Here is a 21,565-nt window from a genome sequence, read left to right as displayed (position 1 = left end):
CACGCGCGTAGACGCGTCCGTCGGCTCGCTGCGTCGCGACGGTCCACGGTTGCCAGCGGGGCGAACAAGGGAAAGCGTCAGCGCGGGCGCTGCGCCGGCGAAGCCTCCCAGCGCCAGGCCAGCGTGGGAATCCCGACGCGCGCCTTTCCCCGTCCTGAGCGTGATCGCTGGCCGCTGCGCCGAGCGCCCTGCAGCCGCCTCGATCTTGCTTTCTGATCTCACCACCCCGGCCAACACGGATTTGTTTCCGCGAACGTTTTGCGCCTCGCCTCGCTGCTGGCCACGACAACGACGAGCTCGCCATCCCATTCAGACGCAAGCATAGGCGGCACGGCGCATCCAGGGTCAGCACAGCTCCGACGGACGCCGTTTCCTCCCCGCTTTAGCTCAGTCGCTACCGTCAGGCCGATAGACGAGTGTCACCGACAACGCCGAGACTAGGAGGGCACAGGGAAGAGACACCGACGAGGGCGGGTCAGACGACGGAGACCGGAGCTTGAAGGAGCCTAGCAGACACTGCTCGGCCGCGCGCCACTATCGCCATGTTAACCCACATCCCATTCCCCATTCTGCCGGCGCCGCCGTCATGGTTCCCGGGTCATATGCTGCAGTTCCAGCGCAACCTGCCGCAGCTGCTCACGCGTACGGACGTCGTGCTCGAGCTGCGCGACGCGCGCTTACCGCTCACGAGCATCAACCGCAAGTTTGAAGGTACGTCCGAGTTTTCTTTGGTGCGGTGTATGCGCAGTCGTGTGGGATAAGAGCCTGCGGTGTAAGGGGCAGAGTCTGGGACATGATGGTGCATTGGTCGTCATTATCTGCCACCCTGCCTATGTGACGTGCGCGTGGGGCTCAGTCGCTGCTGCGCGCTCGTTTGCTGTGCTCGGTGTGGCTGTATGTCCGCTGTGTGACTCGCATGTAAAGCGAGCAACAAGACATGCCGACGAAAGCGTGTGTATGCACTCATACGCAATTTTCAGGGCTAATAATAGCCCTTACATTGCGTATCTCGTCATATGCACTTTCCACGCTTCTCTCGGATGGTGTTCCGAATACATCCATACTCACGAACACACCGACAGGAGTTTTGCAGACCTGGCGGCGTGAACGTGGTGCAATCCCCACGCCACCGCCCACGGGCGAAGCCGGACCTTCCGCTCTACCAGCGACTCCCCGCCCTACCGGCAGCGGTCTCCTATGCGAGCGCATAGTCGTCTTCAATAAACGCGACTTGGTTCCCGAATGGGGCATCGAGGTTAGTCCCTGGTGACATCCGCGCCACATGGACTCAGACAGAAAAAATCTAGTAGCCATTCAAAAGGGCCATGGCCGCGAAATATCCTGACCAGAGGGTCTTCTTCGCATCATGGAATAAGACGCGCGACATCAAGGCGCTGAATGAGCTGCTCGTCGGTGCGGCGATTTTCTGCGCGTGCTTGGCGCCCATATCTGATAAGTGATCGCCGTCTCTGCCCAGGTATCGCGAAACACACTCCGCATGCGCCCGAAATGAATGTCCTCGTCGTTGGCATGCCTAACGTCGGGAAGTCAACGCTGCTGAATGCCCTTCGGAATATCGGGATCGCGGGTCGTGAGTAATTTTTTCTGTCCACAGAGGCCTGTCCCCTCGGCCGCTAACTCCGTCAATGGGTTGTGGTAGCTACGCCGAAGGCACTGCGCACTGGGGCACATCCTGGAATCACTCGCTCGCTTTCTACACGCTTGAAGCTCTCGATTGACCCTCTCGTCTATGCATGGGACAGCCCCGGCGTGATGCTGCCGTTCCTTGGTAAGGGCGAGAGTGGTGCGGAACGCGGGGTCAAGCTTGCGCTCATAGGTCCGTATGACAGTTCATTCCGACGCTTCACGGTCGACCGATGCGCTGACGCCCTCATTTTTGTTTCACGCATCGCCACAGCTGGCATCAAGGAGGGCTTATATGACATTGATGCGCTAGCTTCCTACCTACTCTACCGACTCAATGTCCTCGACCCTATCTGTGAGTTTGCCCGTCTTAATAGCTGAACTCGCGCTGACGCGCGACCCCCTTGCGCCTGTCGACTTGTCCCTTCGCTACCGCAGCCCCTGCCTACTTGAAGATCCTTCCGCCAGGAACCCAGCCGCTAACCGACGTGTACGAATTCCTCGATATTCTCGCAAAACGACTGGGCATGCTCCGGAGGGGTGGCATCCGCGACACCGCCCGCGCCGCCGTCTGGTTCGTACAATGGTGGCGCAACGAGGGCGGGTTTGTTGCCGCAGCCACGGAGCATGCAGCCGTGAGAGGCTGGGGCTTTGATTTTCAGTGGGACCTCGCCAATCCATCCGACTCCGACAAGTCCGCCGGTGCGGTGGCGCCCTCCGACGCGACTGCGGTCGGGTCGGACAAGAGCCAGGAACGGCCCGACGAGGCGGTGATCCAGGCGCGAATGGAGGCCTGTATAGAGCGGTTTGAGCGGGGGGTAGACGGGGAGGAGGATGACGGGTCCAACGTCAGCAAGACGCAGGAAAAGAAGCAGGCCCGCACGGAGTTACTCGCAAAAAGGAAGGCGAAGGCGGAGAGAAGGTGGGCGAAAAAGGTGGGCGGTGTATAGGTATGCACCGACTGGTGATACATTACTACGTTGGTTATTTCGATATGCTGCTGATCAAGTGCTCTATCATCTGGATATTCGGAAAACTGTCTGCGGATGTATCCGCAAAAATCTCGAGTCGAACGGCCTTCGATTAAAGGACCCTTCTTACCTCGTCATTGTGCGCGCAGAACCTTCGTTACCACAACGGAGAAAATGCCAACGGATTTTGTAGCTCACTTGAATGGCCCGACCTACCTCGTTCACTAGCATGGCTACCTAGCAGCCCGAGCAATCGCGGCACCCGTGCTGATTTGTTTTGCGGCGACACTATAGTTTGCACATCCTCAACAAATTTTTAATCGGAAGCACCGCAAGCAAAACTCAGTGTTCAGTTCGATTGCAATCTGTCGAATTATGCATAGCGCTCGGTCGCGCTGACTCACTGCTAGGCCGAATTTGTCTCCTGATATCTCAGACCATAAAGGCATAACATCCACCGTTCCCGCCCGTCCCCTGGTCGCGCCCAGCAATAAGGCATATTTTTCAGACTGCGCGCGCCCATCAACAATGGCACAAGGCCAACTCCATAACTAGCAATGCGAGATCTCGCTCCCCTCGCGCCACAGGCATGTTCGAACCGTCACAGCGGCGTGTGTGACAGGCTATAGATATATCCAACATTCGTCGATTAATGTCTGCGGTCAGCAGCTCGAGCGGAGTCCTCAAACGTGTCCAATGTGCCCACCGGCTTTCATTAGCGCGGGACCTGAACAGCGCGTTCACCTCACTGCACGTATCTCAGGCTGTTGGATCCTACTGAGGTATCACATCTCTGATGCCCTAAGCAGCTCTAGGCAGAGCCTGAGGAAGGGACTGTCATTGCGGTAACCGCTGTGGCCAGAGATACTTCCGGGGGACACGGCGGATGAGTCAGGCGGTATGGATGGCTTCTGGCTTCCCCTGCGGACGTGTCGACGGCGACTCCATCCTGGGAGACATGCGGCTTCCCAGCGGCTAAATGTCAGCATTCTTCCACTTCTACTTCCACCCCCTTCTGCCTCCATCTCCTGAGATGCATGCGGCGAGGGCCCGCCGCCCGTATCATGTTCTAGCTTGATCACTGCGTCCGTCGACACCAGCCATTGGCCATTGCCATAAGGCCGTGCAGTCATGAGATATTTGCGCCGCGAAGCTGATTGGCTACCTCTTGCACGAAGGAATACAAAGCGTCCTCTGCCACAGACGCCGTAGAAATACACCCGGATCATCCGCTATAGTACACTACGAAAGAACGTCCAATGGTCCACTCAAAAGTCCAGGTAATCTCTGTCGCCCCCTCCGGGCCAGCGACTCGAGGGAGGGACGGCTGTACCGTACGCGTCTTCTTGTACGCCACTCTCCGCGTCCTTGAAGGAGAACTCGCGTTTGAATTTACTCTCGAGGCCGGTGACCAAGACGATGAGCTTGTTGCAAGCCGCCTCGAGTGCGGCGGTTGGCGTCATCGAGCCGTCAGTTTGGATCTTGATCAGGAAATACGGCTGTAGAGGATGTGGGACTTTGTAACCCGCGAAGAGCACCTGAGGCATGTTCAGCAGCTCCCTGTCATGCGATGTGAGTGTCTCATATGTTCGTCTGTCAACGACCGAGATACTGACGCGCGGATCAGGTTTCCCAGCGTGTGGTCCTGCTTAACCACTTTGATGGTGGCGGCATTAGGGATTTTTGTGTCCTCTATGACTTCGACTCTAGCAAGGAGAATACGTACGTGAGTTCACGACAGCGCTCAAGTGGGAGTTCACGCACGGCTTCTCGCCCTCGTCCAAGACGAATGCTTCGAACCGATTAGGCGCATTCATTGTAAACTAGAACTAAGGACAAGTGCAAGCCGAGACTGTTCCTCGGAGATAGAGAAAAGTCGTCAAGCAGGTCGACGGATGGCACGCGTAGTGTAGATGATGACGAAGACTAGCACTATTGACCGCTTTTAACGAGACGACCTGGGGAAGAACGAGTCAGCATATGTTCTTGCACGAGTCGAAGGTGCAAGCGAAGCTCAGGACACATTTTGTGATCACTACGCACGATCCGTGCGGTCATTGACAATAAATAAAGCCATATGGCTGACATCATCGGCCAATAATCCGAGAATGCGAGACTTACCTGCAGAGCAAGGTTGACGTGAAGCAACAAGGTGAAGATTGCGCGACAAGAGACGCCCAGATAGACGGTGGCCACAAGACAAGCAATACACAACATCCCGCCACAGCCTGTTTTGGGATCCTGTAAGGGCCCTGGTCTGTGTACCGACACTCAACGCCTCCTCAAGGTACGTATGCTGCCCAAACTCATGCCCAACGGAGTACTGGCGGACTGCAGACGACGAGGGCTTCCGATTGAATATGCTCTCTTGTCGGAAATCCGCCGTTACGACGTTGGATGCATGGCGCTACGTTTGGATGATGCTCACGCTGCGCCCTGCGACAGAAAATGCCTACACGGTTCACGAAGACTCGCAAGCACCGCGGCCACGTCTCTGCCGGCCATGGACGTGTAGGCAAGCACCGCAAGCATCCCGGAGGTCGTGGTCTCGCTGGTGGTCAGCACCACCACCGGTACGTCTGTTCCTCCTGAGGCCCGTACGATCAGCAAACCAACCCTCCGTCCTGCTGTCAGAACCAACTTCGATAAGTACCATCCTGGTTACTTTGGTAAGGTTGGTATGCGCCGATTCCACCTTACGCGCAACCTTCAATGGTGCCCGATTATCAACGTCGACAAACTCTGGGCACTTGTGCCCGCGGAGGAGAAGGAGGGTCTGACGGAGAGCTCGGATGTCGTCCCTGTGATCGACGTTCTCCACCACGGCTACGGCAAGGTGTTGGGCAACGGACAGTGCGTCAAACATTCTTCGGATTCAGGCCGGGTACACTGACATTGCATGCAGGCTGCCCAAGCTCCCGTTCATCGTGAAGGCACGCTACGTCTCGAAGAAGGCCGAGGCAAAAATCAAGGAGGCCGGTGGTGTTGTTACATTGGTTGCATGATTTCTCATTCCCTCCGTCGCGCTTTCTCCTCTTCTGGCACTGTACCGCTCCCACGACATGCATATGCTCAATACTGCGAGGCCTCCTATGCAACCATGCTGTACTATCTGCCCCCGCGAGCATCCACCGATATATGCGTCACAAACGCCGCTCTACAAGATGATAATGAAGCTTGAGATCGTTCACTCCTGAGTGCTGCCGAAGGCCGCTACTGTTCATACGGGGTGTGATATCGACGGCAAATACTCTTGGGTGGGTGACCCTCGTACGCTATAGGACAAGAACGATTGCACGGCTTTTTGTAAGTACGGTGGATCTGAACTTCGCGTATCACTGCACCAAACCAACAAAGTCATAACGGCGTGGTCGCGCAACTTACAAGACTGCACTTGACGAATGTATGGAGCACTAATCCACATCTATACACGATATCATACAACAGAACGTACAGCAAAGCAGTACCATAGATAGTCCACGCTCCGTCCGTGTTATGTGCGAAGATATGGAGCACTGAGGATACATTTGGGCTGAGCCAGAACTTGAGCGGGAACTAATGGTGACAACAAACCAAGAGATACAGCATTACTTCTCGTGTGGCGAGGCGAAAGCGAGATACGCAGGGTTAGATCGTGTCCGAGCGTCGAGGGTCATGAAATCACGGGAGGCAACAGGCGACGACAGAGGCCTTCAGACTGCTTGCACCTGACCTCTTTCGACGTCGGGCTGCGGGGCACCAGAGCGGAAGGCTCGCAGGAAGCCAGGTCGAGCGAGGGAGGCGAGACTGCCGCGTACGGTCGGCGCAGCGACGGCAGCCGGGAGGGCGGGAAGCACGTCCACCTGCGCCTCCGTAGACATCGAGTCGCGGTTCTTCTCGTCATCGTCCTTCGAAGGAGGCGTCGTGGTGATCCGCAGCAGTGAGGTGTAAGCTGCATATCCAGTCGTGAGCGAGGGCCGGAATCGCACAGCAGAGAATGAACTCACGTTGACGGCAGACAGGGCAGAACCAGCCCTTCGCCTTGCGCTTGCGCCTGGGGGTGGGCTGCGGCGCGTTTGCCTCAGAACCGGGCACCGCGCCATCCGCTGTGGGCTGCGGGGCGGCCGCAGTCTCACCCGCAGTCGCTTCGGTGGCCGTGGTACCGTTTGTCTCGCTCTCTTGGTGCACAATCGTCCCGCCTGCGCCGAACTCGATCATGTTCACCGCGCACTCCCTGCACGCCACCAGGTGGCGGCAGGGAAGCAGGACGACTTCGCGCGGGGACGACAAGCAGAGCAGACACTCGGAGGACGGCTCTTCCTCGTGGGTGTTCGCGGGGGCAGAGACCGGCGGGTAGACGTGCTGGTCCACGCTCGCCGTCGGCGCCGCAGGCTCCGCGTGGGTAGCCGTCGTCGAGTTTGCAGACAGCCCGTAGATCTCGTGCAGGTGGAACGTGTGCGGGCCAATCTGGCATGGACGTCAGTATGCGATGCGCGTGTGGGAGACAGGGGCAGGGCCGGCAGCCGGCGCACTCACGATAGCCTCGCGCTTGACGACCTTGACGACCCATGGCCGCTTGTCCTCCACGGACTGGCCGTCCACCTCGGGCGGCGCCGCGCCGAAGCGCACGACGTGCAGGTACGTGACCTGCTCGTTCGCGGTCGGCAGCTCCTTGCCCTCCTCGTCGAGCGCCGCGAGGCGGATCACGACCTTCACGCCGACGTCGGGCTCCTCGTCCTTCGCGCCCTCGCCCTCGTCGCCCTCCGCCGCGGGCGCAGGCGCCTCCGCGTCGACGACCGCGAGCGCAGGCCCCGCGGCAGCCCGGCCGTGGTTGCGCTTGCGGAAATTGAAGTGTGTGAAGCGCTTCCGGCCCTTGGCGTGGGCGTCCTCGCCGGCGTGCTGCTCAGCGTCAGCGGGGGCCTCGCCGGGGCTGTCCTTGTCGACGGCGTCCGTGCGCGGCTCGAAGCGGTCGAGCTCGAGCGCGACGCCGTCCTCGAGCCTGAGCACCTTGCCGAAGCCGCCGTCGACGACGGACTCGAAGATGCGGAACTTGGAGAGCCCGCTGGAGTCGGGCTTGCCTGCGAGGGGGTGCTTGGTGTTCAGGAGGACGTGGACGCTGATCCCGCACTTGGGTGCGTCGCAGTCGTACTCGAATTCGAGGCCGTGGTGGTGCTGGGAGTCGGCGTGGTCTGGATCGTCAGCGGGAGCGACCTCGAGCGGGGTGAGGCGGAGAGTGGGTCGCTTGAGGTTCACGAGTGCTTGCAGGGTCGTGGTGGTTGCATAGGTCTAGTGCGGAATGAGACGAGCGGGGGCGGCGAATAGCGGGCGACGCACCTCCTTGCTCCTCGAAACCCAGCTCTTGATAACCTCCGGGGTGAGCTCGTCCGCACTCTTCTCATGCCTCTCCGTCCATGCAGGTCCTCCGCTCACGATCCCGATGTTGGGGCCAAAGAGGGTGTCGGACTTCTTGTCCTTGCTGGCTTCGGGGTTGCTAGGCTCGCCCATGTTGACGACGACTGCTTGGTGAGCCATCTCCGTCGCCCTGCGAGAGGTGTTGGTGTCCGTGCGAGCGATGTAGGGCTGTGCGTGGAGGCGGCGGGTCCTGTTCCAAGTCGAGTACTGGCTGTTATCTGTATGTGGTTACAGACCGCAGGTCAGAGGCGCAACCGCTGCTGCAGATGGTTGCTTACACCACGTCGCAAGCCCTGCCATAAGTCAGCGAGCACGAGGTGGGCAGAACAGAAGCGAGATGCACATCCCTCGGGGCGGAGTATACTCACGCTAAATGTAGCCCCTAGACGCCCACGAATGACTAGACAACACCGACAGTCCCGCAGGGCAGCGGGCACGCAACCGCAGCTGCTTGGCAACAAATTCTGGCCCTGCGCTGACTCGTCTCGTACAGGAGCGGATGGCGAAGTGTCAGCGCATGTCAGCGTGCAGAGCAGTTGCTGGGCCAGCACACCCGAGATAGCACTTCGGCCCCGGCAAGCGCTCGCTTCAGCCAGATGCGCTCCCATTGCGGTTCTGCGGTGGTCTGCCCAGGCCCCAGACTTATACAGGCAACATCGCTCGGTTCTTGTATTGTTGTCCTATTTGTGAGCATTGACCGCTGAGCTCCAGAACGACCCCACCAGGATCATTGTGAGCGAGCGAAAGTTGCAAAACCGCGGTCAGTTGGTACAAGCGCCCTCACTGCGTCCACTCGTCAAGCAACCGTCGAGTCAGCAGTGCGTCAAGGTGAGTACTGTGGTAAATAGCTGATGCATCATTGGCTGCTTTGCTGAATCAAGATAATTAGTGCACCTCAATTATTGGCCTGCAAAGCCGGAGTGCACTTGTATATGTGTGAGCGGTGGTCGCATCGGCTCCCATATCCAGAGTTACTAAGATATCACGCAGCTTGAAGGACGGTGATCATAGCATTTACTAGACGGAACCAGTGGTAGTATTAAGGCGTCTACATAGTTTCCGGTAAAAATTGCCCTACCACGGCGATTAAACGCATTCCTCAGCTAGGGCGCGTACCGTCCGCTATGAGGATTATGCGGCCGTCTGGACACCAGCAGAAGGTGAGTACTTGTTTCATGACTATAAGACATAGTAATTGAACCTGTGGCCGGACTGGTTGGCCCAAGCAACCGTTGGAAATACAGGGACGCTATCGCTTCTACTCTTCGACCCCGACTCGCCAGGGCCGGCTTGTTGACTTGTGCTTCACACATTGAAGTATTGAGTAGCGCCGTCAATTCAATCACCGGATGCTACTTACTCCTAGCAAATTGACAATGAAAGGGGTATGGGCCTCCATGATGCAGAACAAACTGTTATAATATCCCACACATGCGCATACACAGCTACATCGGGTCGTCCTTGTGAGCAGTCGGTGCTTCGCCGAGGTCCAAGGCATGAGAACCTAAAGGCTGAAGCCTCTGAGTCATGGAGACGGTGAGGGAAAGATTTCAGCACGCGTCAAGCTAGATTCCTCTTCTGGTGTCCTGGTGCTTCGGTTTCTTTGTAATAGACTCAAAAGACATATTCAATGAATTTGTAAGACTGCTCGAGTGCTCGCCCTGAGACTCGTTGGTATGTACGTAGACGTGCACACTGCTAGTGCAGGTCGCGTCAGACTCGCAAAAACACGATCACGTGGTCGCGTCAAGACTCAATGCGCCGTGCGGCCTACATGAGACGGGGACTCGGGACATGCGGATCTAGACTCTACATACATGCCAGTGGTCGTAACACGGGTTTTACAAAGCGGTCTATCTACAACAGTACAAGTATGCTGCCAAACACAACACGGCGACGACGACGCACGAGAATGGGAACAAAATGGCGCACGAAACAGGTATCAACATGTACAGCAGAGGGGGAAACACGTTTTGAGGGTATATTACACACCGGTCGCAGAGACATCTACTCGATACGCCTCGCCTTGGGCACGATTGCCCAGATGATAATCATCGTCGACATCATCGACACAATGCTACCGAGCGATTATCAACATCCATCACTACACATTCAGCGGAAACGACGTACAAAGGCTGCAAGCTCGCGATGCCGAACTTGCTTGAGATGAGGCCAGTGATGAACGGCAGGACCGCACTGCCGGCCTGGCCAATGCCGCCGATGTAGCCCAGGCAACCGGTGAGCAGCCACTTGGGCAGGATGCCGGTGGACTGGTTCATGAGGACGGGATAGATGGGGCCCATGAGAAGGCCGACCACGGATACGGCGATAGCGTTCTCGATGAGCGAGGGAACCACCCAGATGGTCACCTCAAGGCTGTGGAACGATCAGAGTGGGTAGACAAAGAGAGTCGGGGAGCATACATTATGATCACGATGGAGTAGTAAACGATCACCCAACGTTCGCCGAGCTGATTGCATTTCGTGAATGACAACATACGCACGAATGATCCAACATACCTTGCGATTGAGCTGCATGAGAGTAATGCGTCCGAGCATAAGCCCTGTGACCAACAATCAACGAGTCAGTCGCCCGATCGTACTCGGAGGCTGAGAAACATACCGCCGAAGAAGCCGGAGGAGATGTACCCAGCACTGGCACTCCCGCCACGCCTATCTTCAATGAAGGTGACGATCCAGCCTAACAGACACCGTGAGTACCTGCCCCATGAAGCCCACTGAAGATCAACCAGCGTACCTCCGATGGACACCTCCACGCCAACATAGATGAGTGAGAACATTGCCAAGTAATGGACCTCTCTCAGTCGCATAATCTGGCCGTACAGATTCTCATTGGCTCCAGGTTCTGAGACAGCCTGTCCTGCCTCGGTCATAACCTCTGCACACGCACTGAGGACTACTATAACGCTGTAATTCACGGATATGCTCACCATCTAGGTTTTTGGTCCTGAAGACAAATGCGAGCAGCAGGACGTTGCTGACGGCAATTCCAGTGGACACGAGGTAGTGGTATGACCAGTGGTCAGCAGTCGAGAACTGCGTTGCCACGAGAGGCGATATGAGCGCCCCGAGACCTATTCGGCAGAGGTTACTCTTGGCTGCTACCCGCACTGACGCGCGAAAGTTACCGTAAGAGGCGTGCAGGAACCCAAAGCCATTGCGTGCGCCGTCCTTGAGATTGCCCACGTAGCCGTTCCCCTGCGCGTTCTGCAGCGAGATGCCAAAGCCGGCGAATACAAACGCGATACACATGACCCAGAAGGGCCCGCCGGGCGCCATCATGGCGTACCCTATGAGCTGGATTACGGCGCCTGCGGGACAAATGAGTCCAGGTTGTCTCCGCCGATCAGAAATGCTGCGGTACCTAGTATGAGAACCTGCGCGCACGACCGATCGTTATTACGTGCGCGCTCGCCATGCGCAATCGCGTACGCACCTTGCCCATCCCGAGCTTCTGGTTCAACCACACATTCATCACTGCACCGCTCAAGAACCCCTTCAGAGTCATGTGAGCGTGCAGAACCAGCCCGCGCAATAGCTTTCAGCGTACCACGCAGTTCGTGACGAACAGCATTGATACGATCGCAAAGCCGATCTGCCACGCACAATTCATTTCAGCTACTCCACCCTAGCAATCGGAAGTTGAACTCACCTGGTAGTTGCGCTCTATCCTCGGCAAGAGTGGTCCGGTCGATCCATCATTCCAGCCCTCCAAGAAGAACGAATAGCAGAGCGCGAGAAACTGGATCCTGGCATTCCGCCGGAACGCAGCGCGTTGTGCAGGCGTGACGGTCGGGGTCTCCGCAGTGTAGCTGAGCGAGGCGGCGTACGGCGTAGGGGCGATCTCGACGTCCGTAATCTTGCTGAGAGTGTGCTGGCTGGGGCCACTAGCGATGGCACTGGACTGGGCATTGCTGCGTTCTTCAATGGGAGACAGGACAGGCAACTCGATCGCCTCGCCCAACTGGGGCGTCCGGACCCGGGGGAGCTCAGAACGTCTGCGGATCCTATCAATAGCAGGGGGAACAATCGTCGAAAGATCGAGCGAAGAAGCTGATGCAGTCGCCTCAACCTCGAGAGCGGAGTCAAGGCCATGGCCGTACGGCGAGGGGTTGAAAGTCGTGTTATCAGCCCGCAGAGCCCGGAGAATCTCCGCACGCTTGTCGGCGGCACTGCTCGTCGATCCCGTGGAGACTCTGCGGGCTGCAGCGGCTGCGGACGACGACTCCATGACAGGGAGGGACATGGTTGGGAGAGAGAGAGCTAGGGGTGGGGAGCACTAATATCACTGCAGCGTTGCGGGTCTTTTATCCGGTGCAAATTGTGTAGCGTCGCACCGAATTCCAGACTCAGGCCTCTGGTCCGTGCGGTCCCGCCGGCAGGTTCGAATACATAATGATGACGATGGATCTCGGGCGGGGAGAATCAGCCAGGGGCTGCCAGGGGTCGTGTAGGGTCGTGTATGTATGACTTGGATGGTGCCAGTGACCGGTGACTACGGTTATCGGTCCGCCGGCTAAGGGATAGCATACGAATTAGCCCGTCCATGTACTCAATCCAGCCTGGAGACTATTTGCTCACCATTCATGTCCATCCTATACAAGTCCGGGTTTCTTCATAAACATCCCCATCCACATCCTTCATTTCCAATGCCATTTGCGTACTGTACCTTGCCACAGTATGATCACGCGAGTACGGGGAGCCTGGTCAACGAATTTGCATAGCTCGCAACGGCGTAGCTTTCGGTAGGAGACCCCGAAGGCACTACTAGTTCGAAGGCGACAATATACTTCGCGTCTTTGACCTGGGAAGAGCTATGAAGATCTGAGGAGCTGTGGAGGAGCGTGAGCTCTTCAACCACGATGCCCGGCGTCACCCGTGGGAAATCACTGTATTGGGTCTCCTTCCTGATTAGATCAACAAGTTCCTCCCTTGTTTCCGATACGCCACCATGGTTGCCCCGCTATACACGACAGCCTCTGGGCTGTTGTTCCATGCTGGTAAGATCCTGGTGCTGACTGTTGGTCTCCCCGCAAGAGGAAAGACCCATATATCGCGTGCTCTCGAGCGTTACCTACGCTGGACGGGTATCAAGACCCAGGTCATCTCGTTGGGCGATTACCGTCGCAAAGTAATCGGCGGAACGCAGAAGTTGCCTCCGGATTACTTCAAGTTAGGTAAATACGACATACCGCGTGCCCACTCTCTCTGAATTCTCGTGATAGGCGAGAAGAGTCCTGAGACCATCGCGCTCCGTCAACGGATCTCCGACGGATGCGAGCAGCTCATCTGGGACTTCTTCAACGCCCAAGGACAAGTTGTAATATACGATGCTAACAATGGGACCCGGGAACGTCGTCAGAAGATAGCAGAGAAGTTTGTCTCTGCTGGAATTCATGTCATCATGCTAGGTTTGGCGATAGCAGAGTGTCCTACATGAATGTCGCTGATAGACATATAGAATCGCTCTGCGACGACGAGCAAATGATCCTAGCAAACATCCGCAGTGTCAAGATTTCGTCCCCAGACGTGCGTGCTGCAGGCATTGCATGTCACTGTGACTGAGGCGCTCCAGTATCGAGGATGGGACCCAGATAAAGCGGTCCGGGATTATTTCAAGCGGATCAGCGATCATGAAGTTCACTACGAACCAGTTGAAGAGACGACGTATCCTTCGATCCGTATCAAGAATGCGAGTAATCCCTGCGCTCATCGGTGCGTGTTTACTAATCCTGACGCAGGTTGGCGACAATATCATGGTCAACGTGCGTGAATAAATCGAGAGGCTTGCCTTCTTGTTCTCACTGATTGGCCCATAGGACATTCGTGGTTACCTTCAGGTGATCCGGACCTTGCGATGAACATCCGACTCTATTGCTGACTAGGAGCTCTAGTCTAGGATTGTCTTCTTCTTGATGAACATCCACAACCGATTCCGTACAATTTACTTCGCCAGGGTACGTCACTTCATGGGTTATACCAAACCGATCATTCAGGCAGGACCTCCCACAGTCTGGTCAATCGCTCATTGAGCATTCCTACAAAGCGGACTCCGACCTCTCACCGGCGGGTTGGGAGTACGCTGAAAAGTTGAAAGAGTTCGTCTACGAGCGACGCACTAAAATGTTGGAATCGCGAGGCGTGGACCCCGCAGAAAGGCGTTTGGTGGTATGTCCCCAATGCTTCTCTGGATGAGGCATCTCACCGTGATTACAGATCTGGACGTCCGCTCGCCGACGGTCACACCACACCGCCTGGCCCTTCTTGACCACGAGCCCGAACGACTCCTCACCGCCTCCGTCCGTGAAGATTATGGAACGGCCGCAGATGGCGGAAATCAACCCTGGCGTCTGGGACGGCCTAACCCCCGACGAAGTCAGGCAATACTACCCCGACGAGTGGGAGCGCTTCGTCAAGGATCCCTACGCGTACCGTGCGCCCAGGGCGGAGAGCTATCACGATCTTTGCGGTACGGTACTCTCTGTCACTCCGTACATGGTGCTTATACTCCGTGGTAGTCCGCCTGGAGCCGACCCTCATCGAGCTAGAGCGACAGAAGGAAGACCTCCTCATCATCGGGCACGCCTCTGTCATCCGGTGCATCCTCGCCTACCTCATCGGCCTGCCCGCGTCCGAGATTCCCGCCATCGAGGTCGCACGCGGGGACCTCATCGAGGTCATCCCGACTTCATATGGCGTCTACAGCCAGGCGTACCACTTCTGGGACGGCCCTGGACGGAGCAACACCAATAGCGGCAGTCCCGACGAAAAGAATTTTTACGAGAACTATGCGGAGGATACTAAGGGAAAGCGCAGGCCGGAGATCGAGAATGTAGAGGCATGATACTCTGCGAGCTATCGGCGTGTCACTCAGGGAAGGGGAAGCTAGAATTGGTGCAATTGTATTCGTATCGATTCCCGTTGTCATCACCATACAAGACATTCCATTCCTACACTACTACTGATCGCACACTTGCGGTGCCGTCTGCTTTTTCGTCGCTCTTGCGATCGAGATCATCCTCCTTTGCAAATTCCTCGTCGGATGGGGTCGCGTCGGTCATACCAGAGTGGTCGATCTCCTGGAACGTCTTCGACGCACCCACAGCCGGGAAAACTTGGTTGAGACTCCAGTAGATGACTGCAGACACGCCGAAGCCTGTGAAGAAGGACATGTCGTAGATGTGGGTGGCTGCCTCGGGAACAGGGCGGCCAGCTGAGAGAACTTTAGCACCTTTCTTAACGGTTGTTACGAGCCCACTTACTGGCACCAGCAAAGCCGACGACATTGATGAGGATACCTGCGATGTACGCCGCATACGCTCTGTGACCATGAGCACACGGTTCGTTCGCGCCAGGCAGAATTCAATGTTACCTGAAGTTGATGCCTAGCGTGTACGCGTACCACCCGTCCTTCCTTGCGTGGTAGAGGTCGCTTACCCGGTAGTGGCCCTTGCGGATTATATAGTAATCAGTGATCTGAGGAAGACTTAGTATGAAGCGGGCACAACAAATCGACGGTCATTGAGCGCACCATTACGCCGGCGATAGAGCTCAAGAAGACGGAGTAAGCCGAAAGGTACGTCGTGAAGTTGTTGCTACTCTTGAGCAGATTCCAGGGGAGCATGCACAGTCCGACGATGGCAGCTATGTATCCGCCGCGTCTGATGTTCTGCACAAGAATCCGTAGGCTCAGTGTTTCGAGGTCAAAGTCATCGTGACCTACAATGAATCGCGGGCATAGAGCCGTGAGGTCACATCCTGCACTGATGGAGTTGGCCGAGATGTTGGTTCTACGATGGGTGGTGAGTGATGACATTCAGGGTTCAGGACATTGGCCAACGTACCCGAGCTAGATCATTATCCAAATGAGTACAAATCGTCCACGTCATACTTGAAACCGAGGTCATGCACTGTCTTACCTGTGCGATAATAAACGCGGCCGCGATGAACCAAACCTGAGGTATCCGCTGGTCAGTAACCACTACTCCTCGAAAGCAATTAAATGACCTCACCCCGAATCTAGTTGCATGGGACGGGCTGTCGTCCAGGAACATGCCCAATAGGGTGATGGGCGACCAAACAGGCTGGCCGTAGATCGCCTGCGAGGAGGAGCTAACTATGATGCCCAGGAAACTGACGATACTGAAGCCAAGCGGGACAGAAATCAGCTGTGGCCAGAGTGCAACTCTTGGTTTCTGAGCGCGTGACGCAAAGTCTGGCGCATTCCTATACGTCGGAGTGATAGTTGAGCTGCGCAGCTCATTGAACGCTCAAAGACATCGCGCTTACGTTACGAGCGTCGCCATGTTGCTCACGCATGACATGAGGTTGGCTACCATAGCCCAGCCCAAGGACGAGCCATGGATTGTCGACGGCTGCCGTACAACCGGACCGACACCGTGCGCCTTGACGATGCACCAGATGAAGAACGTGATGCCGGCGATGGGCACAACAACTGCCTTGACGGTGAAGAGGTGTCGTACTTTGTGGATAGGCAACCAGATAGCTGGAAGCGAGATAAGCCAAAAGAGGAAGAAGGACATGAAATCTCGTGTAGTCGTCCCGGATGAGGCGGGCATGGAGTTGGCTAGACAAGCTGTAAGCGCGTTGTACACTCAAGCATCTGATGAGGCAACGCACGGATATTCTCCACGCTTGGCCACATGGCTCTGAGCAAGACGAGGACACATGTTCCTCCTATACTGGCTTGCACGCCGTACCACACGCTATTGTGGTGAAATAAATCAGCATATCAGAAGGCATCGTCAATGAGATCGCTCCTACCATGCCATAGCCGCCCTGTTGAACACGCACCAAAGGCTGCCCCAGATACCGAAGCTCGCCCGTGCGACAACAGGGAACGTGATGTGGAACTTTGCGCCTGGCCGGGCATTGAGCACGATGAAGGGGGCGACCACTCCATACCCTATCCAGACGCATATCCATGCCTGCCACCACGAGAGACCAGCGTCAACCATGGAAGAGGCAATCTCCCATCTGAGTAAGTGAAGTCAATATGCATTGCGGCCATGAGGTGGATGCCCCAATACTTACGTGTTAATATTGAAGCTGTCCGCTACCCAGCTGTGAAGGTAATAATATTGCTGCTTAACTTTGTCTGGACTCCGGACAGAAGGAATTGCTCACGCACAAGGCAATGAAGTTCCACATTCCCCATGTCCGCTTCTCAGAGGGTACGGGGTAGAGATCTTCATTCTGTGACGAACGGCTTTAGCATTGAAATCTCAGCGCCAATCAGACTGAGGAGGATCCTACCGTTAGAAAACCTTCAGCATACGACAGGTCCCTTCGCGAATCGTCTTGATCGACTTCCAGGCTACGAACAAGCCGCTTCAAGGAGTCCTTTGCGCGCACGCCCATGGTCGTAGATCAGGTCAAAGTCCACGAATCCCCCCTGCACCCGCCTCCCCGCCGAAGATATATAGTCCACTCCTCCGCTGATCCCCTCCAATTGCAATTGATAACTCCGCCCGGGGAAAACTTGGACGACAGATAGAAGCATGCTGTTGAGGCGTCGAGCCTGCGTGCTCAGAGATAAGTGGGCGCTACATCGTTGACGCCCGTGTTAGCGACGTTGTCCAGCGTGAGGTCTGTGGTCAAGCTCGCTAGATTGAGATACCGGTCCCTGCTGGGTCCCTGAACCGCTTGGCATTGTATACACAATTCGTGTACAGCAGACCAATTCATGGGTAACCAAGGGGTGGACAACGGAGCATTCCTGCAAACTAGCTGAGAAAGGCCTGCTGCCAGAGGACAACGTTACAGATGCATTGATGAATGTAACTTACGTGAGTCGGACACAGTGTTTGATTAGCTTGATCCATCGAACATCGATATCGGCCACATGAGTAGGGCGCTCAGAGAAGTGTTCACGAACCAGTGGTACGAGCTAACTCTGAATAATTGTCATCCACGAGCCGCCTCGACCTGGACGGTCCCTCAAAATGAGGGACACGTTAATAGCTGGTCACGTTTGAGAGTTGAGACTATTGTACACAATCCGTACTGTACATGATCCTATCAAAGCACACACCTATCATGGGAGGAAAAATATAAAAACACATACTGGCAAAATCTACGAGATGAAAAGTCTGCGTAGCGCCGAAAATTCGCAGGTCTCCCCTGTCTGGGGATCCTTCACGATACCGTCGTTCCTGGTGGCCATATCCTCTAATGCCTGCAACATTCTCGTCGTCAGCCGAAGTCCTACGTAATGCATGGAGGACGTACCTCTCTCGAGTAGACCTGGCCGCTGTTGGGGAACGCCATCGGCTTGTTATCCTCATCCATGATCCTACCCGTCAATCGACAGACAATAGTCGAGTTCACGTGGTGACTGAAGGGCACTTCTTCCGCGAGCTTCCCGAGGCTGGGATCGCATACGGGACAGTCGACGTTCTTCGTCTGTGGATCGTAGCATGCTGGGAGCTTGAGCGACGCTAGACCGGCGTACATAGCAAGATGAAGCAGCGGCTCGCTGGGGAGAGTGCTGAGATTGTAGAAGGCCAGTCGGAAGGACTGAATGAGGCTGTGCCAGCGCGATAGATCATATAACCGCTGAGGAGTGCATCAGGTCCTGGTTTCATGGCAGCCTCGGAGTTGAGAGTGGCGCACCTTGTAAGGACTACAAGTCGTAGTCGATGGGAAGCACAAGAGAGCAGAGGCCTGACGAATCTGAGGTAGATGGGTTTCTTGCCAGGGTAACAGATGTCTCTTCGAATACGCAATGGCTTCGATGTTCTTCCCGGCTCTCGCCAACTCGATGTATTCTTGGAGTCGAAGATCAAATTCTAGTGTATTCTGATCATATGAGACTATGAGACTCATGTTCGGCAACTTCGTAGGATGCCTACCTTGACTTTACGGAGAGCACTCTTGTTCTCGCTACACCACACCAAGGCTTCGGCACAACTCCGCTGTTTGAGAGCGTCTTCTATCCGCCGAATGTCAGAGAAAAGGTCGATATCTACCAGGCGCTGTTACGGGGCTCGAATGTGGCAGTGAGGCGAGCAATGCAGATGTGCTTACCTCGACTCCGCGATCATCCGCTATCATCTTAGCAGTCTTCTCCTTCCCGTTTCGCAAAGACCAATCGACTAACCACCGGTCCAGACGTGTGTCTGCCCAGCGCGGGAATTCCGGATCGTTGGTAGTCTGCATAGTTTCTACGCTCATCAGATGCTGGAATCGTTCACGCATGACGCCCAGGGTGGGTGCGCCGGAAGAACTCTGCAAGTCTGCGAGCTGCGTTGTAGTCAGAGCAAGTAAAACATGGTCGAGTGTTACAATGCCAACCTTGCGCTTGAGGTTCTCCACTCGTGTGATCATGCCGTCCACAGCCTTGATGGCATCTTCTGCGTCACTACTCTCCGGCTTTGCGCGCTTGGCAATGTCACTTGCAGCCGTCTGTACCGCACCCAGTTCTTTCTCAATATTCTTCTGAGAAGTGCGGAAAACTTTGCGGTAGTTCTCATACGGTACCTGAAGAGATGCACGGTCATGATCGCGATGTCCTCGGGAATTTCTGAGTCGCGCTCACTCTCGCGAATGGCTGTTCGAAGAGCATGATGCCCTCGGTGTTCAGCTTGTTTGCGCTCATGCTCGTCGAGATCGAGGCTACTGCCGAGGGAGGTACCTATTGCGACCAACACAGTACAGGACAGCAGACAGTTGTCGAATGCCTGCCGCTTTCTTCAGATCGTCTTAGACGAGAACGAACCGGTGGCCACTCACACCGCGAAACAGGTGGTATGACCGGATCCCGACACCAAACTTCGGGCTTCGTCGGTGTGGTCACGACGAGGTGTTTCGTTTGTTCTTGTTCTGTATATGGCGTTCTTCAGAGCCTGGTGATGTTTACCGTAAGAGGGCGGTTGAAGCTACCTGGATGCAGCGAGCCCCTCAAAGGCTTGGGCCACGCGCAGTCCGTGCCGGTGGCGGTTACAGCTGAAGAGCACGCGCGCTAATAGTAACACACACCGGTGGCAACTGTGGCACGAAATACACGTGACTGGGGACGCGTCCCAGAAAGGCGTTAACGTTGTCCCTAGTCCAGATTCTGAGAGCTCGCGCCGTGTCCATCGTCACAGTCACCTCAAAATGAGCTACCCACCATCCTTCTAGTGTACTTCACGCAGCCCAGCGGGTACAGCCGCCGGCTGCGACACATCACCCAAGTTGTCTGACGCACTGGCACCTCTGTGCCCAGTGACAGCATGGTGCAGACTTCGTGACGATCGTCAAGATCGTCGTGGCCGTGGTGGGTGTGGTTGCTCGCAATGCGGCGCCAGTGCCAGTGGTTTTCGAGGGTTGTAGACCTTCGATCACTCATCGATGTCTGTGTTGTCTCTCCAGTCGTTCTGCGCGCCCTGCGCACCGCCGCTCACTACCCTGTCCTCCCAACACTACGCTTTGGCTTACTGTCGCTCGCATTGTACTACATCCACCATTCTGTGTCTCGCATATGCCTGTCTTCCTGTCTTGTTTCACTCTCGTCGCGTTGTGTCAAGCTGTGCGGACCTGTCGCTGTGCTATCTCTATCGTTGCATACGCTTCAAGCTACCTTTGCCCATTGCTAAATATACATTGCCACTTTTGAATGAGGACTTTTCCGCGATCTCGGCCGCCCTGGGGGTTTTTCGATATCCCCGATCCCAAAACGACGCAAAAGCTCTGTCCAAAGTGCCAGCCCATGCTAGAACATCTCAGACATACAGCCATCAAGTCAGGATGTTAGGTACATATATGTGATCGTGAAGGGTACAAAAAGACCCTCCACACCGCGCCAGCATGTGGAGGTTCTGGTCGCAAGGTCCAAGGTTCCGAAGGTGTCTGCAGGGTGGCGGATCGATATACTTAGTACAAGTCTACACATCGCCGCGCGACTCGGACATGGTTACCTGCATGCCGCAAGATCCTCAACTCCAAACCCGTCAACAGGATCCGCGTGATCTTTCAGGCCATAATGGACAACAGCTGGCACCCTTGTAATGAGTTCCGGGGACCGGCTCGCATGTTACACAAGGACGGACGAAGAGATTGCGAAATAAGCCGGCGGGAGCACATCGCTCGCACCGACGGGAAGTCCACGAGCAATGCAGCGATGCTGACCTCCACTCCGGAATCATCTGTATTAATCTTGGCGGTCTTCTCCTTTCTATTCCGCGAAGACTAAATCGACTTACCAGCGGTCTAGATGTGTCTGCCCAGAGCGCGAACTCCGGGTCGTTGGCTTAGGCTACCTGCGTGCTCTCAACGATCTCAATGCTCGTCAGATGTTGCAACCGCTCGCGCATGCCGGCCAGGGTCGATGTATGGAAGTCTGTGAGCCACTTTGTAGTCAGGGCCAACGAACGTCACGGAACGCTATATCGCCAACCTTGCGCTTCGAGTTCTCCGCTCGAGTAATACACTGTCCGCAGCCTTGATGGCATCCTCCGCTACTCTCCGGCTTTTCACGCTTGGCTGTGTCACTTGCAGCGATCTGTACCGCACCCAATTCCTTCACGATGTCCCTCT

General features: G+C 55.9%; 8 protein-coding genes across 8 annotated transcripts; 3 read left to right on the top strand and 5 right to left on the bottom strand.

Annotated features, from left to right (window-relative positions):
- The first annotated feature begins 103 nt into the window (after positions 1–103).
- Positions 104–2,972, top strand: C8Q71DRAFT_761877 (P-loop containing nucleoside triphosphate hydrolase protein). Its single transcript, XM_047923898.1, has 7 exons — positions 104–711; positions 1,083–1,255; positions 1,311–1,413; positions 1,478–1,591; positions 1,661–1,837; positions 1,919–1,999; positions 2,083–2,972. The coding sequence occupies exons 1-7, from the start codon at positions 543–545 to the stop codon at positions 2,592–2,594; spliced, it is 1,329 nt and encodes a 442-aa protein (XP_047778614.1). The 5' UTR covers positions 104–542; the 3' UTR covers positions 2,595–2,972.
- A 642-nt stretch (positions 2,973–3,614) lies between these two features.
- C8Q71DRAFT_761872 (DNA-directed RNA polymerase) lies at positions 3,615–4,766 on the bottom strand. Its single transcript, XM_047923897.1, has 4 exons — positions 4,737–4,766; positions 4,380–4,573; positions 4,232–4,321; positions 3,615–4,175 (listed from the first exon to the last, which is right to left on the bottom strand). The coding sequence occupies exons 2-4, from the start codon at positions 4,430–4,432 to the stop codon at positions 3,884–3,886; spliced, it is 435 nt and encodes a 144-aa protein (XP_047778613.1). The 5' UTR covers positions 4,433–4,573; positions 4,737–4,766; the 3' UTR covers positions 3,615–3,883.
- Positions 4,767–5,063: 297 nt separating this feature from the next.
- C8Q71DRAFT_858318 (60S ribosomal protein L27a) lies at positions 5,064–5,620 on the top strand (the record flags this gene model as incomplete). Its single annotated transcript, XM_047927505.1, has 3 exons — positions 5,064–5,188; positions 5,250–5,468; positions 5,521–5,620. 3 exons carry the CDS (start codon positions 5,064–5,066, stop codon positions 5,618–5,620), a joined length of 444 nt encoding a protein of 147 aa, XP_047778612.1.
- Positions 5,621–5,848: 228 nt separating this feature from the next.
- C8Q71DRAFT_77548 (uncharacterized protein) lies at positions 5,849–8,416 on the bottom strand. The gene is made up of 5 exons (XM_047924605.1): positions 8,285–8,416; positions 7,929–8,224; positions 7,131–7,880; positions 6,602–7,061; positions 5,849–6,546 (listed from the first exon to the last, which is right to left on the bottom strand). Exons 1-5 carry the CDS (start codon positions 8,304–8,306, stop codon positions 6,308–6,310), a joined length of 1,767 nt encoding a protein of 588 aa, XP_047778611.1. The 5' UTR covers positions 8,307–8,416; the 3' UTR covers positions 5,849–6,307.
- Positions 8,417–9,648: 1,232 nt separating this feature from the next.
- On the bottom strand, positions 9,649–12,408 carry C8Q71DRAFT_77392 (MFS general substrate transporter). The gene is made up of 12 exons (XM_047924480.1): positions 11,679–12,408; positions 11,577–11,621; positions 11,463–11,522; positions 11,391–11,403; positions 11,155–11,337; positions 10,957–11,100; positions 10,764–10,904; positions 10,629–10,706; positions 10,526–10,569; positions 10,430–10,476; positions 10,137–10,382; positions 9,649–10,083 (listed from the first exon to the last, which is right to left on the bottom strand). Exons 1-12 carry the CDS (start codon positions 12,270–12,272, stop codon positions 10,014–10,016), a joined length of 1,665 nt encoding a protein of 554 aa, XP_047778610.1. The 5' UTR covers positions 12,273–12,408; the 3' UTR covers positions 9,649–10,013.
- Positions 12,409–12,964: 556 nt separating this feature from the next.
- Positions 12,965–14,996, top strand: C8Q71DRAFT_761856 (6-phosphofructo-2-kinase-domain-containing protein). Its single transcript, XM_047923896.1, has 10 exons — positions 12,965–13,203; positions 13,252–13,437; positions 13,488–13,555; positions 13,602–13,718; positions 13,768–13,791; positions 13,846–13,866; positions 13,921–13,983; positions 14,039–14,194; positions 14,243–14,495; positions 14,545–14,996. Exons 1-10 carry the CDS (start codon positions 12,978–12,980, stop codon positions 14,868–14,870), a joined length of 1,440 nt encoding a protein of 479 aa, XP_047778609.1. The 5' UTR covers positions 12,965–12,977; the 3' UTR covers positions 14,871–14,996.
- Positions 14,878–17,509, bottom strand: C8Q71DRAFT_77272 (permease for cytosine/purines, uracil, thiamine, allantoin-domain-containing protein). The gene is made up of 13 exons (XM_047924421.1): positions 17,303–17,509; positions 17,178–17,242; positions 17,081–17,110; positions 16,811–17,023; positions 16,667–16,752; positions 16,316–16,613; positions 16,039–16,252; positions 15,946–15,981; positions 15,871–15,875; positions 15,558–15,816; positions 15,399–15,502; positions 15,289–15,347; positions 14,878–15,239 (listed from the first exon to the last, which is right to left on the bottom strand). The coding sequence occupies exons 1-13, from the start codon at positions 17,405–17,407 to the stop codon at positions 14,977–14,979; spliced, it is 1,737 nt and encodes a 578-aa protein (XP_047778608.1). The 5' UTR covers positions 17,408–17,509; the 3' UTR covers positions 14,878–14,976.
- A 487-nt stretch (positions 17,510–17,996) lies between these two features.
- On the bottom strand, positions 17,997–19,842 carry C8Q71DRAFT_77288 (CTLH/CRA C-terminal to lish motif domain-containing protein). Its single transcript, XM_047924433.1, has 8 exons — positions 19,781–19,842; positions 19,587–19,728; positions 19,343–19,528; positions 19,076–19,291; positions 18,901–19,023; positions 18,662–18,847; positions 18,278–18,604; positions 17,997–18,224 (listed from the first exon to the last, which is right to left on the bottom strand). Exons 2-8 carry the CDS (start codon positions 19,644–19,646, stop codon positions 18,123–18,125), a joined length of 1,200 nt encoding a protein of 399 aa, XP_047778607.1. The 5' UTR covers positions 19,647–19,728; positions 19,781–19,842; the 3' UTR covers positions 17,997–18,122.
- Positions 19,843–21,565: the final 1,723 nt, after the last annotated feature.

The sequence above is a fragment of the Rhodofomes roseus genome (genome assembly GCF_022264815.1).
Source record: "Rhodofomes roseus strain CIRM-BRFM 1785 chromosome Unknown C8Q71scaffold_11, whole genome shotgun sequence".
Taxonomy (NCBI): Eukaryota; Fungi; Basidiomycota; class Agaricomycetes; order Polyporales; family Fomitopsidaceae; genus Rhodofomes; species Rhodofomes roseus.
The sequence above is the reverse complement of the archived record's forward strand: the minus strand, read 5'-3'. Positions and strand labels throughout refer to the sequence as shown.

Coding starts and splice junctions, on each gene's coding strand:
- C8Q71DRAFT_761856 (XM_047923896.1), top strand. CDS start 12,978: ATGGTTGCCCCGCTATACACGACAGCCTCTGGGCTGTTGTTCCATGCT. Junction 14,195..14,242: donor CCGCAGAAAGGCGTTTGGTG/GTATGTCCCCAA, acceptor CCGTGATTACAG/ATCTGGACGTCCGCTCGCCG. Junction 14,496..14,544: donor GAGCTATCACGATCTTTGCG/GTACGGTACTCT, acceptor ACTCCGTGGTAG/TCCGCCTGGAGCCGACCCTC.
- C8Q71DRAFT_77392 (XM_047924480.1), bottom strand. CDS start 12,272: ATGTCCCTCCCTGTCATGGAGTCGTCGTCCGCAGCCGCTGCAGCCCGC. Junction 10,905..10,956: donor CAGGACCAAAAACCTAGATG/GTGAGCATATCC, acceptor GTGCGTGTGCAG/AGGTTATGACCGAGGCAGGA. Junction 10,383..10,429: donor TACTCCATCGTGATCATAAT/GTATGCTCCCCG, acceptor ATCGTTCCACAG/CCTTGAGGTGACCATCTGGG.
- C8Q71DRAFT_761877 (XM_047923898.1), top strand. CDS start 543: ATGTTAACCCACATCCCATTCCCCATTCTGCCGGCGCCGCCGTCATGG. Junction 1,256..1,310: donor TTCCCGAATGGGGCATCGAG/GTTAGTCCCTGG, acceptor AAAATCTAGTAG/CCATTCAAAAGGGCCATGGC. Junction 2,000..2,082: donor CAATGTCCTCGACCCTATCT/GTGAGTTTGCCC, acceptor TCGCTACCGCAG/CCCCTGCCTACTTGAAGATC.
- C8Q71DRAFT_761872 (XM_047923897.1), bottom strand. CDS start 4,432: ATGAATGCGCCTAATCGGTTCGAAGCATTCGTCTTGGACGAGGGCGAG. Junction 4,322..4,379: donor TTGGACGAGGGCGAGAAGCC/GTGCGTGAACTC, acceptor TCTCCTTGCTAG/AGTCGAAGTCATAGAGGACA. Junction 4,176..4,231: donor CTGGGAAACCTGATCCGCGC/GTCAGTATCTCG, acceptor ATCGCATGACAG/GGAGCTGCTGAACATGCCTC.
- C8Q71DRAFT_77272 (XM_047924421.1), bottom strand. CDS start 17,407: ATGGGCGTGCGCGCAAAGGACTCCTTGAAGCGGCTTGTTCGTAGCCTG. Junction 17,024..17,080: donor GACAGCTTCAATATTAACAC/GTAAGTATTGGG, acceptor TCACTTACTCAG/ATGGGAGATTGCCTCTTCCA. Junction 16,614..16,666: donor GCCAAGCGTGGAGAATATCC/GTGCGTTGCCTC, acceptor CAGCTTGTCTAG/CCAACTCCATGCCCGCCTCA.
- C8Q71DRAFT_77548 (XM_047924605.1), bottom strand. CDS start 8,306: ATGGCAGGGCTTGCGACGTGGT. Junction 7,062..7,130: donor TCGTCAAGCGCGAGGCTATC/GTGAGTGCGCCG, acceptor CGTCCATGCCAG/ATTGGCCCGCACACGTTCCA. Junction 6,547..6,601: donor CTGCCCTGTCTGCCGTCAAC/GTGAGTTCATTC, acceptor CTGGATATGCAG/CTTACACCTCACTGCTGCGG.
- C8Q71DRAFT_77288 (XM_047924433.1), bottom strand. CDS start 19,646: ATGAGCGCAAACAAGCTGAACACCGAGGGCATCATGCTCTTCGAACAG. Junction 19,292..19,342: donor TGGAGAACCTCAAGCGCAAG/GTTGGCATTGTA, acceptor ACTACAACGCAG/CTCGCAGACTTGCAGAGTTC. Junction 18,605..18,661: donor CGACTTGTAGTCCTTACAAG/GTGCGCCACTCT, acceptor TGCACTCCTCAG/CGGTTATATGATCTATCGCG.